At 42.5% G+C, this 13,785-nt stretch overlaps 1 protein-coding gene across 1 annotated transcript in view; it reads right to left on the reverse strand.

Annotated features, from left to right (window-relative positions):
- LOC139920124 (CUB and sushi domain-containing protein 3-like) overlaps positions 1-13,785 on the reverse strand; it is a 371,750-nt gene that overhangs the window by 112,962 nt on the left and 245,003 nt on the right. The window contains exons 8-10 of the mRNA XM_071910054.2: positions 12,869-12,956; positions 12,596-12,720; positions 3,332-3,453 (exon numbers count right to left, since the gene is read on the reverse strand). Coding sequence (XP_071766155.2) covers positions 3,332-3,453; positions 12,596-12,720; positions 12,869-12,956 — 335 coding nt within the window. The remainder of the gene's footprint in view (positions 1-3,331; positions 3,454-12,595; positions 12,721-12,868; positions 12,957-13,785) is intronic.

Here is a 13,785-nt window from a genome sequence, read left to right on the forward strand (position 1 = left end):
AAAGCGACGGGAAAGGGAGGAGTACAGTGAGAGCTATTCTGTGAGAGAAGGGAAGAGGAGAAAGGAGACAAGCGAAGAAGAAAGAAGAGAAGGGAAGGAAGGAAAAGGGGAGAGAAGAGTTGACAAGAGAGAAACAGAAAAGAATGAGAGAAGAATAAAAGAGACCGGTGAGAAGAGAAGAGAAGAGAAGAGAAGAGAAGAGAAGAGAAGAGAAGAGAAGAGAAGAGAAGAGAAGAGAAGAGAAGAGAAGAGGAAAAAAGTCTAGTAATGGCCATCCTGTCCTGCCATCTCCAAGGTTAAATGAGAACGGGAGAGAATGAATTGGCTCTAAAGGCTCATTCTGCCAAAACTAAATGAAGCAATAACATCGGAGAGCTATAGAACCCCATTAACACTTAACCTCAGAGAGAGAGAGGGAAGGGGGGGGGGCAGACAGAGAGACAGGGAACGAGAGAGACGGATGGAGGAGGGAGTGAGGGAGAAAAAAACAAGAGAGATGGGGAGATGGAGAGACAGACAGAGAGGACAAGCTATAGAAACCCATTGACACGTTACCTTGGGAGGATGAGAGGAAACAGAGTGAGAAATGTAGAATATGCGTGTGGGAAAGGGCGCGATGGGGAGAGTGACAGAGAAACAGTGGAAAAACAGATATTTCCCCTCAAGTGCCCTCTTCCCTCCCTCCCTCTATTCCCTCTCTCGCTCTCTCTTTCTTCATACTCATTTGATGGTTTCAGGCTGAGTTCTTTAATGAAGAAACTGGGTAATTCTGAGGACAGAGCCTCTGGGAGAAAGAGAGGGGGAGGGACAGTGTAAGAAAAAAAAAGAGGGAGAGAGAGGCACAGAGAGGGGGAAGGAGAGTGTGTGTGAGAGAGAGAGAGAGAGAGAGAGAGAGAGAGAGAGAGAGAGCGAGAGAGAGATGAGACAGAGGGTGAGACAAAGGGGGAAAGGGATGAAATTGGGAGAGACGTGAACAAGTAATAAAACAGAGATGTTCTGCTAGTGGGGGAGGCAGCCTCAGTTGGGACTATTCTTCTACTCAGAATGTGAATTCCTACACCAAATTAAAAACCACCAGCCTACAAATTTAAATTGAGGTATGTTTCCATTTGTTGTTCCCTGGATGGGTTTTTAGCTCTCAACACTTCCCGTGTTCAGATGCAGAACAACAGATTCTGGAGAAGTTTACAAAACCTAAACTAGAAGGTGACAGATTGTGGATCCAAGTCTTGTCTATCGAACCCTGTTTTGGTGCAACCTTGAAATCGTTCATTACCAAGTGTGTGTGTCAACATTGTGAGATATAGCAAAAGGCATTTATCTGATTTATCATTTTCCAACACATTAAAAGCCCCTATAATCTTCGATCCTCCTCCTTAATTACATAAATGTGTACTGGAATGTATGATATTGGCTTTTGTTCAAGTATTGCTCTTCCCAGAATAGCACCCTTTGCAAAGGTCCCGACTATGTGACTTTCTACTTTAAATCACAATGTAAATCACAGCGTAATACTTTAAAAACATTAAAAAGACATTTAATTTTGGAAAAGTAAGTGTTCAAATGGCTTTATTAATGCTATTGGCTGCACAGTATAACAGCACATTGCTTTAAAATCCACAAGAAATCCACCGGATGGATACTGGTGACACTAATCTGATGGTAGTAAGGCTAATTCATGAACAAGATATAGATTTACTTAATGAGATTTGCAATTCTTGAACGCTTTCACGTGGCGCCACTTCAAACGTACCCCAGATGAATACAATAAAATGCTATGACGAATGAAAAATGGATGAAGATGGGAGATGATTTGAAGTGAAAGCACAGGATTTGTCACTCTCTTAGTCTTTCTCATCCCTTTCTCTCTTTGTCTCTTCATCTGTCTCTTTATACAGTATTTATGTGTGTCTGTCCCATTCTCGGGAACTTGGACCACCCTTTGCTGCAATCACCATCCTTCCGTCTCACACACACACACACACACACACACACACACACACACACACACACACAAACTGTGGGGCCGATATAGTGCCTGAACAGATTTCATTGTGGGGGACAACAACAGTTCAACTGGTCTTCATTTTGCTGGGGACTCAAATCTTGCTTACACACATGCACACACACACACACGCACACACACGCACACACACACACACACAACCTACAGGGAGCAGAAGGGTATTATCGCTGTAGCCTTCAACAGTCGCATACACATTGTAGCCTTCAACAGAGAATGTACTGCTCTAGGCCATAAACCAGAGGCCTTGGGCACTGATGGAGAGGGGTGTATGTGTGTGTGTGTGTGTGTGAGTGTGTGTGTGAGAGTGAGAGAGAGAGACAAAGAGAAGAGAGCAGGGGAAAGAGAGAGTCCATGTCTACGTATGCACTCACATGTGAGTGTGTTTGTGTGTTAAAGAGAGAGCAATAGAGAGTGTGTGTGTGTGTGTGTGTGTGTGTGTGAGAGAGAGAGAGAGAGGGAGAGAGAGAGAATGTGTGAAAGTGTCTGTATTTGTGTGTGTGTGTGTGTGTGTGTGTGTGTGTGTGTGAGAGAGGGAGAGAAAAAAATGTGTGAAAGTGTGCATGTGTGTGTGTGTGTGTGCGCGCGCGCGTGTATGTACGTGTGTGCGCGTGTGTGTGCGTGCATGTGTGTATGTGTGTGCTCCCTATGGCTCTGACGCAGGTGTTGCCATTGACGACACGGCGGTCACCACAGTGACCCTGAGTGGAATGAGGATGTGTCTCCTGAATACCAATCAGATTCCTCCTGGGACATGAACCGACCAATCACAGCTATCCATCTAACCTCCGGCCTATTGGCTGCCCCTTAGCAGGATTAGCCAATCAACAGAAAAAGGCACTGATATGCTCTGACTGGCATCAAATTTGCCTCAGTATGAATTATTATTCAGCTGATTACAATTATGCAAAAATGCAATTCAACTATAAATAAATGCTTGTACGAATCGTTGCATGTTATAATCAGTTAAATGAAATCAATTAAATTTAGATGAATTGCCTGAAATTAAATGTATTAAAATTCACTACATATTGTAACATTAATAAAACAACAATTTTAATATAATTCAATATAATTCATATCAGCTGACTCAATGAGAAAATATGCACTTTCCAACTTCAGTACAACTCATTCTACTTTGCAAAGTAAAAGTAGATTTAAGTGTGTGTGTGGGAGAGAGAGAGAGAGAGAGAGAGAGAGAGAGAGAGAGAGAGAGAGAGAGATGGATGTTTGTATGGATACCAACCAATTAGAGGAGAGGTGAAGTGTGTTGAGTGTTCAGTGCTCATTTGCCTTGTGTTCATTTACCTTATTAGGATTAGAAGCTGTGATTATCCATACACACTGTGCGTTGCTCTCATATTGAATAGGGAAGTTGGGAGATGTAAAGGTTCCTGACGGCCCCTGAAGATTACTGCCACACGTCTTCACTGTGAACAGAGAAAAGTTATTATCATTCTTATTAGTAGTAGTAGCAGTAGTAGCAGTGGTAGCAACAGCAATGACACAGTCACTGGAGAACCTGGGAGAGACAATTACCTTTACAATTAAATCATTTAGCTGAAGCTTATCCAGAGTGACATGCAATAAATGCAACAGTCAAATAAAACATTTGTGACTTACATCATCAGGAGTCGTCTAGTAAAGCACAATTACAAGTGACAATGCTAAGAGCAATTACAGTGCTAAAAAAGAATGGGGGATTTTTTTGGCAGACAGAAGATGAAGAAGAGAGAAGAGAAGGGAAGAGAAGAGAAGAGAAGAGAGGAGAAGAGAAGAATCAAGTGCAGACAAGAAGAGAAAGAGGAATAGAAGGTCAGATAGATGTTATTGATACTGTCAGCGACATCTCCCTGGATAGCAGGACTTAATTGGAAGCTATTGGCTGTAAAATACCACAGGATTAGCTAGCGTTGGAGTATTGACTGATAGAGACACTCACCAGCAATTTACTCTCTAAATCCATTGGAAGTCAACAACTTCCAACCACTAGCTGGCTAATAATTACATTCCATCTTTAAAAAGAGCTGTATTTTTATTCATTTTAAAAAACATCTTGGCGTATCAACACACCATGAGGTAATAGATACAAGGATACCTGTGAACTTGTGGAATATAGCTAGATTTGGTTCACTCATGGTGTAAAACTACGTGGTCTGGATGGGAATTTACGGGCGAGGGGTGAGCAGGAGCCTACGTGACTTTCCTTATCTCCACCTCTCCATGTGGATCCATAGCACCGTGTAATGTCAACACGTGTTGTGTTGAAAAGTCATACAAACTCACGCTACACTCACTGGGGTGTTGAAAATGACACATGCTAGTCGTTCGATAAACCAACTAAGCTTTTTATTAGGCTGTGTGTTCTGACTGGATGTGATAGAGAACCTGCTTGTCTGTCCTTGGGTCGTCCTGTTAGAGTTGGGAGGTAATTTTCTGGTTGGTTTGAAGCAGCGTTTGTTCCTTAATTAGTTTGTTCAGCGGTAGGCCGCAGGAACACGTACGGTTAAGAGTCACACACACACACACACACACACACACACAAACAGACACAAACACATATGCACAGGTAGCCACACTATACAAACAGACAGCCACACACACACTCAAACTTGCGTGTGCACACACACACACACACACACACACACAGCCAGTAGTGTAACACAAACAGCCGCCTGCACATACACTACACTTGCATGCACAAATGCAAGACACACATGTATGAAAGCACATAATTCATACCAACACACACACACACACATACATAATTCACATGAATGCAAATGCTTGCATACTTACATGCACAGCCACACACACACTCTTCACTGCTCCTGTGACTTAGTGGTCAGAGTGAAGGCAAGGGACCAGTAAAGGAATCATACCTGTGTGTGTGTGTGTGTGTGTGTGTGTGTGTGTGTGTGTGTGTGTAATGGGGTGTGTCCGTGAAGCACTGTACGGCAGAGTCAGAACAAGAACAAGACCCCTTGGAGGCTTCCACACCCTACTTGTCTCTGTCTCCGTCCGTCTGTCTGCCTGTCTCTCTCTCTCTCTCTGTCTGTCTGCCCCTGTATTTCGGTCTCATCTCTCTCTGTTTGTCTGTCTCTCTGCCCGTCTCACTCTCTCTCTTTTCTTGTCATTCTGTCCACTCTCTCTCTGTCTACTCTCTCTGTTTTTCTCTCTCTCTCTCTCTCTCTCTCTGTGTTCCCCATGGCTGAACTTAGTTGATGCTTCTCTCTAATTCTCAATGCATCTTCAATTGACCTTCTCTTGTGTTCAGCTCACTGCAATTTATACACTGATAGATACATAGAGATGCACTGTGTGTTCATGTGCATGTGCTTGTGTGCACGTACCTGGTGATTTATCTGCATGTCTCTAAGTGTGTGTGTGTGTGTGTGTGTGTGTCTTTGTAAGAGTATGTGTGTGTGTGTGTGTGTGTGTGTGTGCATGTGTGTGTGTGTGTGTGTGTTGACAGCTCAATCAGCGCAGCCTAAACGAATGGCCAGCCCATCGTTGTGCCAACAGCAGAATGGGCACGGTGTTGCTATAGCGATAGAGCAGAGAGAGTTATCACCAGAATTACCAGAGGAGCTAACATCCCATAATTTATATTAGACTCCATCCTTCTCTCTGCCTGTCTCTCTCTTTCTGTCTTGCTCTCTCTCGCTCACTTTCTGTCTTTCCCTCTGTCTTTCTCCCACTATTAGCCCGTCTGTCTCTCATGATTTACATGACACACTATCGCTCTATCTCTGAGTATCTGTCCATCTCTCTCTCCCTCTTTTTCTGAGTCTCATTTCCTGTCATTCATATTACACTATCACTCTCTGTCTCTCTCTCTCTCACTCTGTCTCTCTCTCCCTGTCTCACTCTCTTCTACGTCCTCCACATCTCTGCCTCTCTGTCAGTCTGCAGAGCTTTCTCACCATCTGTCTGTGTGAGTGTCTCTCTCTCCCTGTCCGTTTCTATCTTTTTCTCTCTAGCTCTCTCTCATCATTATTTATACTGGCACACAGTATAGAGGGCTTGAAGCCAAAAGGGCCTAAGTATCATTGAGGCGATAATGAATTCTAGATCAAATTAAAATTTTTGATGAGGTCTATCTGGTACTAAAAGCATATTGTTGGAATCACGACCGATATTAACTGAATGCTTTAGGCAGGAACCACAGTGTGTGTGCGTAGTGTATGTGTGTGTGTGTGTGTGTGTGTGTCAGGGTAACAACGTATCCTCCTCTGGCTTGATTTATTCAGATCAATTGGATTCCCCTGGGATTCTCTCTGTCTTTCTCCCTCTCTCTCTCTCTCTCTCACACACACACACACACACACACGCATACATACATACACACATAAACAGTTGGAATCCAGACCAAAAATTAAATGATGATTCAGGCAGCGATCACATTGCCAAAGCCTAAAGCTCCAAAGTCCTTGCTCACAGTTCCCAACTGTTTTGTTTTATGGCTTCAGAGCATAACCGACGTGCCCCATAAGTGCCGGGAAGGTTGCTGTGAGTAATGTTTTTGGAGTTTGAAGTTTATACCCCTTCAGCTTCGCAATGTTTCCACTGGTTTCTCTATTCTAGCATAGCAGTATAACTCATAAGTAGCCTGTTTGCTTGCTTGTGCTATGGAGCGACTTGCCCAGTGTTTTCGAAGCCTTCGGTCTGATTGCCGCCTTACGCCCAAGGTCTACAGCTCTGTTGCTCTCTAGGGGCGGCAGGGTGGCCTTAGTGGTTAGTGAGTCGTCCCCCAACTGGAGGGCTCAGGTTCAATCGCCCATGCAGCAATACTCGCCGAAGCATACCAAGGATATTTAACCCCTACCTGCTCCAGATTAGCTGGCTGACCCTGCACTCCAACCAGAGGGCATAAAGAGAATCGGGGATTACTTGGTGGGGATTACTGAGTATAGCAAATAAAAAATTAAATCAAAATCGTAAGGATGAGTCATGATTTTCAGAGATACAGCAGCATCCTACAGGACTAGCATGCCCTCTTGGTTCAAAAAGTCCTTGTGCTGGTTTTACAGTTGCCAAACTTCATAATCAAATCAAATCGAATCAAATCTAATCTAATCTAATATAATCTAATCTGTGGACCTTCATTGCACTCATTGTAAACATTGTTAACATTTGGGAAAATGTTTCTTCTGTGGGAGGCGATTCCAGCTGTCACTGAAGTGACTTTCACTTTTTTTCAGAGATTACTGAGTTTATAAACTCAGAGCATTCAATTGGTGTGTTACAAGGCTTGATGACGCAATCTCTAATCTAGCAGTCCATCGCAATGTGCCTGTAAGCCAACTGTGAGGTGAGTTTAAAAAATAGGAACCTCCTTATCATGGTAACATCCTTATTAAAAGGAACTTCATGATTAAAGTAACTTAATTATTAAAGGAACTTCCTCATAAAAGGAAATTCCTTATTAAGGGAACTTTGATAAAAATGATGTGTAACCAACTAGACAGGTGAGCTAAATTAAAATCCTAAAATCCTGATTTTGGCGAGCCGGGTTAGAGAGCATCAGTTACTGTCTGGACAACAGCCAAGATACACATATTACTTGTCAGACTATAACTTTTTCACTTTTAATGACAGGCCCCCCATCTCTCCCCATGTTTTTAGTTTGGATTAAAGTTAAGATGGTATGGAACCAATTTGTGTGAGTGCATTTAAACAAAATCTGATTGTTGAGTTGAAAATAGCTTAATGTCACACTGTGGTCACGCTTAGATCATGGCGTTGAGTCACAGCTGGTCAGATTAGAGATCAGAGGTTTCTGCAGGAAGGCCAAACTGGCTGTTTTAACGGGCTGCCTACAGGAGTAGATAGATTGACCAATGGACAGAGAGAATGATTGATGACATCATTAAGCTGGCACACAGTGTTCCAGTGGGCCTCGCTCTGGTTAGAGCCTTAATGGGTACACACATGCACACACGCATGCGCACACACGCACACATGCGCACACACACACACACACACACACACACACACACACAGGAGGACAGATAGACATACATTTAATGTAGTCGTACATTTCCTGTCAATTTCAGGTGGTACTTTGTGACTGATAGCCTGTTTCTTATTTCCTCTTCTGTTTGTTTGTTTGTTTGTTTCTTGGTGTCTTTCTTTCTTTCTTTCTGTCTTTCTGTCTCCCTTTCTTTCTTTCATCTATCCATCCTGTCTGCAGTTGTGTGAGTATGTGTGTGTGTGTGCGTATATCAGGTTGACATAGTACCTTTCTTTGAGTCAATATATTCAGGCAGATCAACTGAACTCCCTCGGAGTTCACACACACACACACACAGATACACACAGACACACACAGACACACACACATACACACACACACACACACACACACAGCCAATCAGACAGAGAGAGAGTTGGCTCAGTGGCCTTGCCATCTGTCCATTAATCAAGGTGCCACATGGACACTCTCCCTCTCTCTCTCTCTGTCTCTCTCTCTCTCTCTCTGTCTCTCTGATTCTCTCTCCCAAACTGTTGTAGGAGTGGACAGAAGGATATTGCGATTTGATAGCTGTTTTTTGTAGAGCTTATTTTATTTTATTTAGTTTTCTAATTGTTTTATTGTATCTATTAAAGTGATTACCTCTTTGTCTCTGTCTCTCGTTTTATCTCTCTGTCTGCCTCTCTTTTTCTCTTTATCTGTCTCTCTCTATTGGTTCATTGCTATAGTTTGCAGTCCCATTTGTCAAGATTCATTCAGTTCATTTTCTCTTTGATGTTACAGAAGGCACATTTAGCTGTATTTAAGTGTTTTGACAGAAGTGACCCTTTAATAAGTCAATTGGCTTGATGCTCCCAGACAGATTGCCTCTCTCTCAATGTTATTCATGAGTTTCCACTTTAGCTATTGGCTAGTCCGAATGTAAAGGTCAAATCTGAGCTGTGTTCAACTAGACAGAGCATTTCTCTCATTCCATTTTTGTTTAACAGGAAGAAACAAGGTAGGCTATATAGGGCAACTGTAAATTAGAGAACACAATGTTTTTGCATTGGTGCTAAAATGTGTAATGAGATGAACACTGATGTGCATTAACACGCCTCACTCTAGCTTACCTATTCAACTTGTTCCCAAACATTCTCTCGCTGTTTCCAAGGACTGAGGACGTTCGACAGGCTCTTAAAACTTAATTTTGTTTAATAATCGTTAATCTGAAGTTGTTATATTTAGCCCACCAAATGCAACTGCTAATATTCATCAAAAATTTTGGCAGCCTGGCAACTAATATCAACTAGCCAGCTGTCAGAAAAGTTGGAGGCACTTTTGATTCTGGACTTGTTCAGTCTTCTTTCAACCGGTTGAGAAAAATCCCTAAACTATATTTTATTTTTTATTTTTACTTAGAGAAAACTTTTCATGTCATTTTGTAGTCACTATTTTATAACTATTTTCTATTCTTTTGACTTAGCTATGAAGGTGAAGCTTACAGTGCTTGGGTTTCTTTGTTACAGTATAGTATAGTGTTTAATATTTCCAGTGAAGGTAGAGAGAAGGGGGGGATGAAACAAAAGTCCCAGGAGCGATTCAAATCTAGGACCTCAGTTACATTGTACGGTATCTTCATCAACCAACCCCATGTTAGACTTTTTATGTATATGTATATTTTGTGAGTGGGCATGAATGGAGCCAACAGTGCATGTCTTTGCTTACAGCTGGATGTTTATTATTTTCTTCGTAAGAAAAGTATTGTACAAATATATGTATCATTATTAATATATTGCTCAGTATAGGCATGCTACAGCTCAAACAAAGCGTCACCATCGTTGGCAAGAAGATATGACTGTTGTGTTACATGTATCCTGACCTTCAGGCAACCTTGCTGTGGTTATTATGGGATTTTCAAAGACAGAGGTCTTTATATTTCACCAAAGTAGGACAGAGTCATACTGCCCTATAACACCAAAGAGCAGCACCTGCGTGAGTAGTGAAACTGAGAAAAATGACTTCAACATTTATCTGCTGTCCAAACAAAATTATTGTTGGTACAGACGTGGTTTGTATATCATTTAATAAGATTTATGGCTGTACATTTATTTTTATATGCAATGTAAACCATAGTCATGATCTGTGACCTTTAAAGCAGACATAAAGTAGTTACTACTGTCTTTGTAGAGCAGCATAGAGTTTGTTCAGCTTGTACAATGGGATCATGCTGGAGTAACAGTTTCCTCCATTATATCACCATGGTGAGATGCTTAAAATGCCAAAGATCATCTGGCATCAAATCACTAGTTACTTAGCAACGACTATGAAGCAGAATGGTGCACTGAAATTTACAATGGCTCAGGCTATGTCATGGCTTTGTCACAAAGTTTCCCCATTAAACAGTTCTTTGTTCTGGGAATAACACAGTGGCAGTGTTTTGATTTCAACGTAACCTTAAAAGCACACACCTGCTACTTAGAAGCTACAGTAGCTTGGTGAAAATGTCTCACCCTCCTCTCATAGTTCCCTTCAAAGGTCCCTGCTGACTGGGGACTGATGGCTCTGTTTTTTCCAGCAGTAGAGGTCATTCTTTTTAACCATGCAGGGCTTCAGGGAACAACATCAACAACTTTTAATGCCACTGGCAGTCTCCCTTGGGGGGTTTAGCCAATCACACACTGGCTAAAGCGAGACCAAAGAGCTGATTGGCTTAATGTTGGCAGCTACTTTTAATTGCTCGTTATAAAGTATTTAGTGATGATGAATTCCTTAACGACCCTTAACAATCTTAAAGAGCTAATCAAAGGATATCAGCACTGTGATATCTCTGATAATGATAACGGGGTTGATTGGCAGCCAATCACAGCTTGTTTTTAAGAAGGGATGTGACTCCCTGATGAAGAGGAAGTGAGACTGTCATATCCTGTTTGTATTGGTCAGGTAATATCCCGTCTGCTAGCAGGATTATGTGCTGCCACGGCAACAATAAGCTTAATGAAGGTCAATCCTCCTGTGTGCTTGGTTCACATTGAGGGCAGCAGGAGAGCGGTTAGTGGTTAGAGTCCGTCCTTCCACCACTAGACATGAGTTCATCTGTCCTGCTGAAGTGTCACTGAGCAATAGATTGAATCCCTATCGGCTCCAAAGGTGCTATTCTGTAGCTGATCGTGCACCCTGACCTCCCTGTGGAGGGGGGGCAAGAGAAAACACAATTTCCCTACTAGGATCAATAAAAGTATCACATCTCATCATCATCAGACGCTGGCTGAACTGTTGCTGAAGTTTAAAAAGGGGGATTGGCTTAATGAATGTCATTGAAGTTATAATACGTTAAGGTCAAAGTGTCTATATTTGAAGAGTTACATTCCAAAACACTGTAAATCTGTTTTTGATAAAAATGTTACATTATGGCCATTACTCAATCTCTCCAAAGTTTAGATGATTAAATTGTCTAAAATGTTATCATTTTCAGAGGAAGAGTAGGTGCTCATTTTTCAGATGGTGGTTATGTCATTTAGGGGAGCCACTCTTCATTTAATCCTTTGTCCCCCATTCTTTCCTCCCTCCTCCCTCTCCTTCCCTGTCATCTCTTGCCCTCCCTCCTTCTGTCCTCCCTCCTGTCCCCTACCACCCCCACCCCCCCTCCCCCCTCCCCCTTCTGTCCCTACTTCTCTCTCCTTCTCTGTTCCATATCTCAGTGATTATTAGTTGGGTGTTGAAGTACCTCTCCATTTCTCTCTCTCCCACACACACACATACACACTCCTACCCAGTGAATATTGGTTTTTATGTTAAAGTATGTGTCTCCAGCCACAGTCTGAAGCCTAGTGAAGGGAGACATGACAAATGACTTTGGCATTTAACATGACAGACGCCCTCTCTCTCTGTCTCACTCCCTCTGTGCGCGCGCATGTGTGCGTGTGTGTGTGTGTGTGTGTGTGTGTGTGTGTGTGTGTGTGTAGATATATGAAGGTTCATTCAGCATTCGTGGGCCACCATAACAAGAACACGATCACTTCTCTAGAACTGAAATCTGAGACTAAAACAGGGGCAAATGTGAAACCAACTGTGATTTATGTATGAGCCTATTATGGATCCTTTCTCGTGTAATTTTTTGAAATTGTATTGCATGTTATGGATTTGCATGGTGTATTGAACTGCAATTGCTGCAACCTGACTGGTTGTTCGCAGGAGTGTTTACCTACATTTGTGATGCTGGGTGTAATTTAAGGTCCTGGATAATCACTGTCATAACCCCCCTGATGAAATCGTACAGCCGCAGCTTGTTGGTGAGGCATTACACTGCAAACATTAGTTTGTTTTGTCTCATCATTTTCTGCCCAGAGGCTGGAAGCAGGAATGGGATTTTTTCCACTACAAACTCAGCCCTGATCAACGTAAACTCAACGCTGAGGAGAGGCCAAGGCAACACATGGGTAACAATTTGAGGCAATATAGATGGCTGATTGTATTTTCTTACCTTCACATCTGTCGTTATAGCCTCTCTCTCTCTCTCTGTCTGTATCTGTGTGTATATACTTGAATGTCTGGGGAGTATCTGTGTCTGTAGTGCTTGTGGAGATGTATGGGGAGAGTCTGTCTGTATTTCTTACCTTTACAGACCGGCCTGTGGTCACTCCAGGCTGCAAAGACTTCAGCCACCCTCTGGCAGCTGATGGTTTTACTGCCCTGGAGAACGTAGTCTTCTCCACAGCTAAACTGGACCACGCTGCCAATGCTATACATACACACACACACACACAGAGGGAAGAACAGGGAGTCAGACAGACAGAAAAGTATGTATATGTAGGAAGGGACTGTGTTTGACTGTCTGTGTGTGCATACGTGTGTGTGTGTGTGTGCGTGTGTGTGTGTGTGTGTTGTACCTGAAGTCACCGCCATGGCGTTTTCCATTCTCTGGCTCTCCCGGGTCAGGACAGGAGTTAGACGCCTGTCTCACGCCACCTTCATTTACTAAACAGAGAGACAGACAGGTAGAGAGAGGTGGGTTAGAGAGAGAGAGAGAGAGAGGCATACAGAGGCAGACAAGGATCACAGCTAAGCTACACTGGATCCATCAGGCATCAGATGTCAACTATCAAGCAAACTCTCCCTTTAAAGACAGCTAACTCTACAACACTGTCCACTGTCCACTGATTTTAGCATTCGGTTTGAATTTTTTTAGTGGAATAAATGGAAAAACAGACTTTTTTTAACATTTATGGTAGCCAGAGAGCAGAACAGGTTGAGGGAGAAACAGATTAGACAGACCAGCAGATAGAGAGACAGACAGGTAGACAGACAGGGAAGATGCAGCATTCAGATCCCATCTCAATTTTTTCCAACAGACAGAAGACAGAGCGCTAATCTTGACAGTAACAGACCAAACATCACAGCGGCAGAACAGAGACAACAGAGAACTGTACAAATGCTTTGAAGAGACTGCGACATAATCACGACAAACACACATCTAACATGACGCATCTCTACTCTCCGTCTCTGCCTCAGTTCTTCCTGTCTCTAATTATAATACTACTGTTGACAGTATACAGCCTCTTTCTTTGTTTGTTTGTTTCTTTCTTAATCTGTTTCTGTCTAACTCTGCCTCTCCACTCCTCTTTCCCAACAAAATAACCCAACAGCTATGTTTCATTGGCTTTAAAAGACGCAGCACACACACACACACACACACACACACAGGTTTAGAACTGCATATCCATAAACCACATCCATGCAGTCTTTTCAATTTCTTTCTCCTTACACACACACACACACACAAACTCTGAGGTATTTAAAAGTTTTA

Source organism: Centroberyx gerrardi, chromosome 19 (genome assembly GCF_048128805.1).
Source record: "Centroberyx gerrardi isolate f3 chromosome 19, fCenGer3.hap1.cur.20231027, whole genome shotgun sequence".
In the NCBI taxonomy this organism is placed as follows: domain Eukaryota; kingdom Metazoa; phylum Chordata; class Actinopteri; order Beryciformes; family Berycidae; genus Centroberyx; species Centroberyx gerrardi.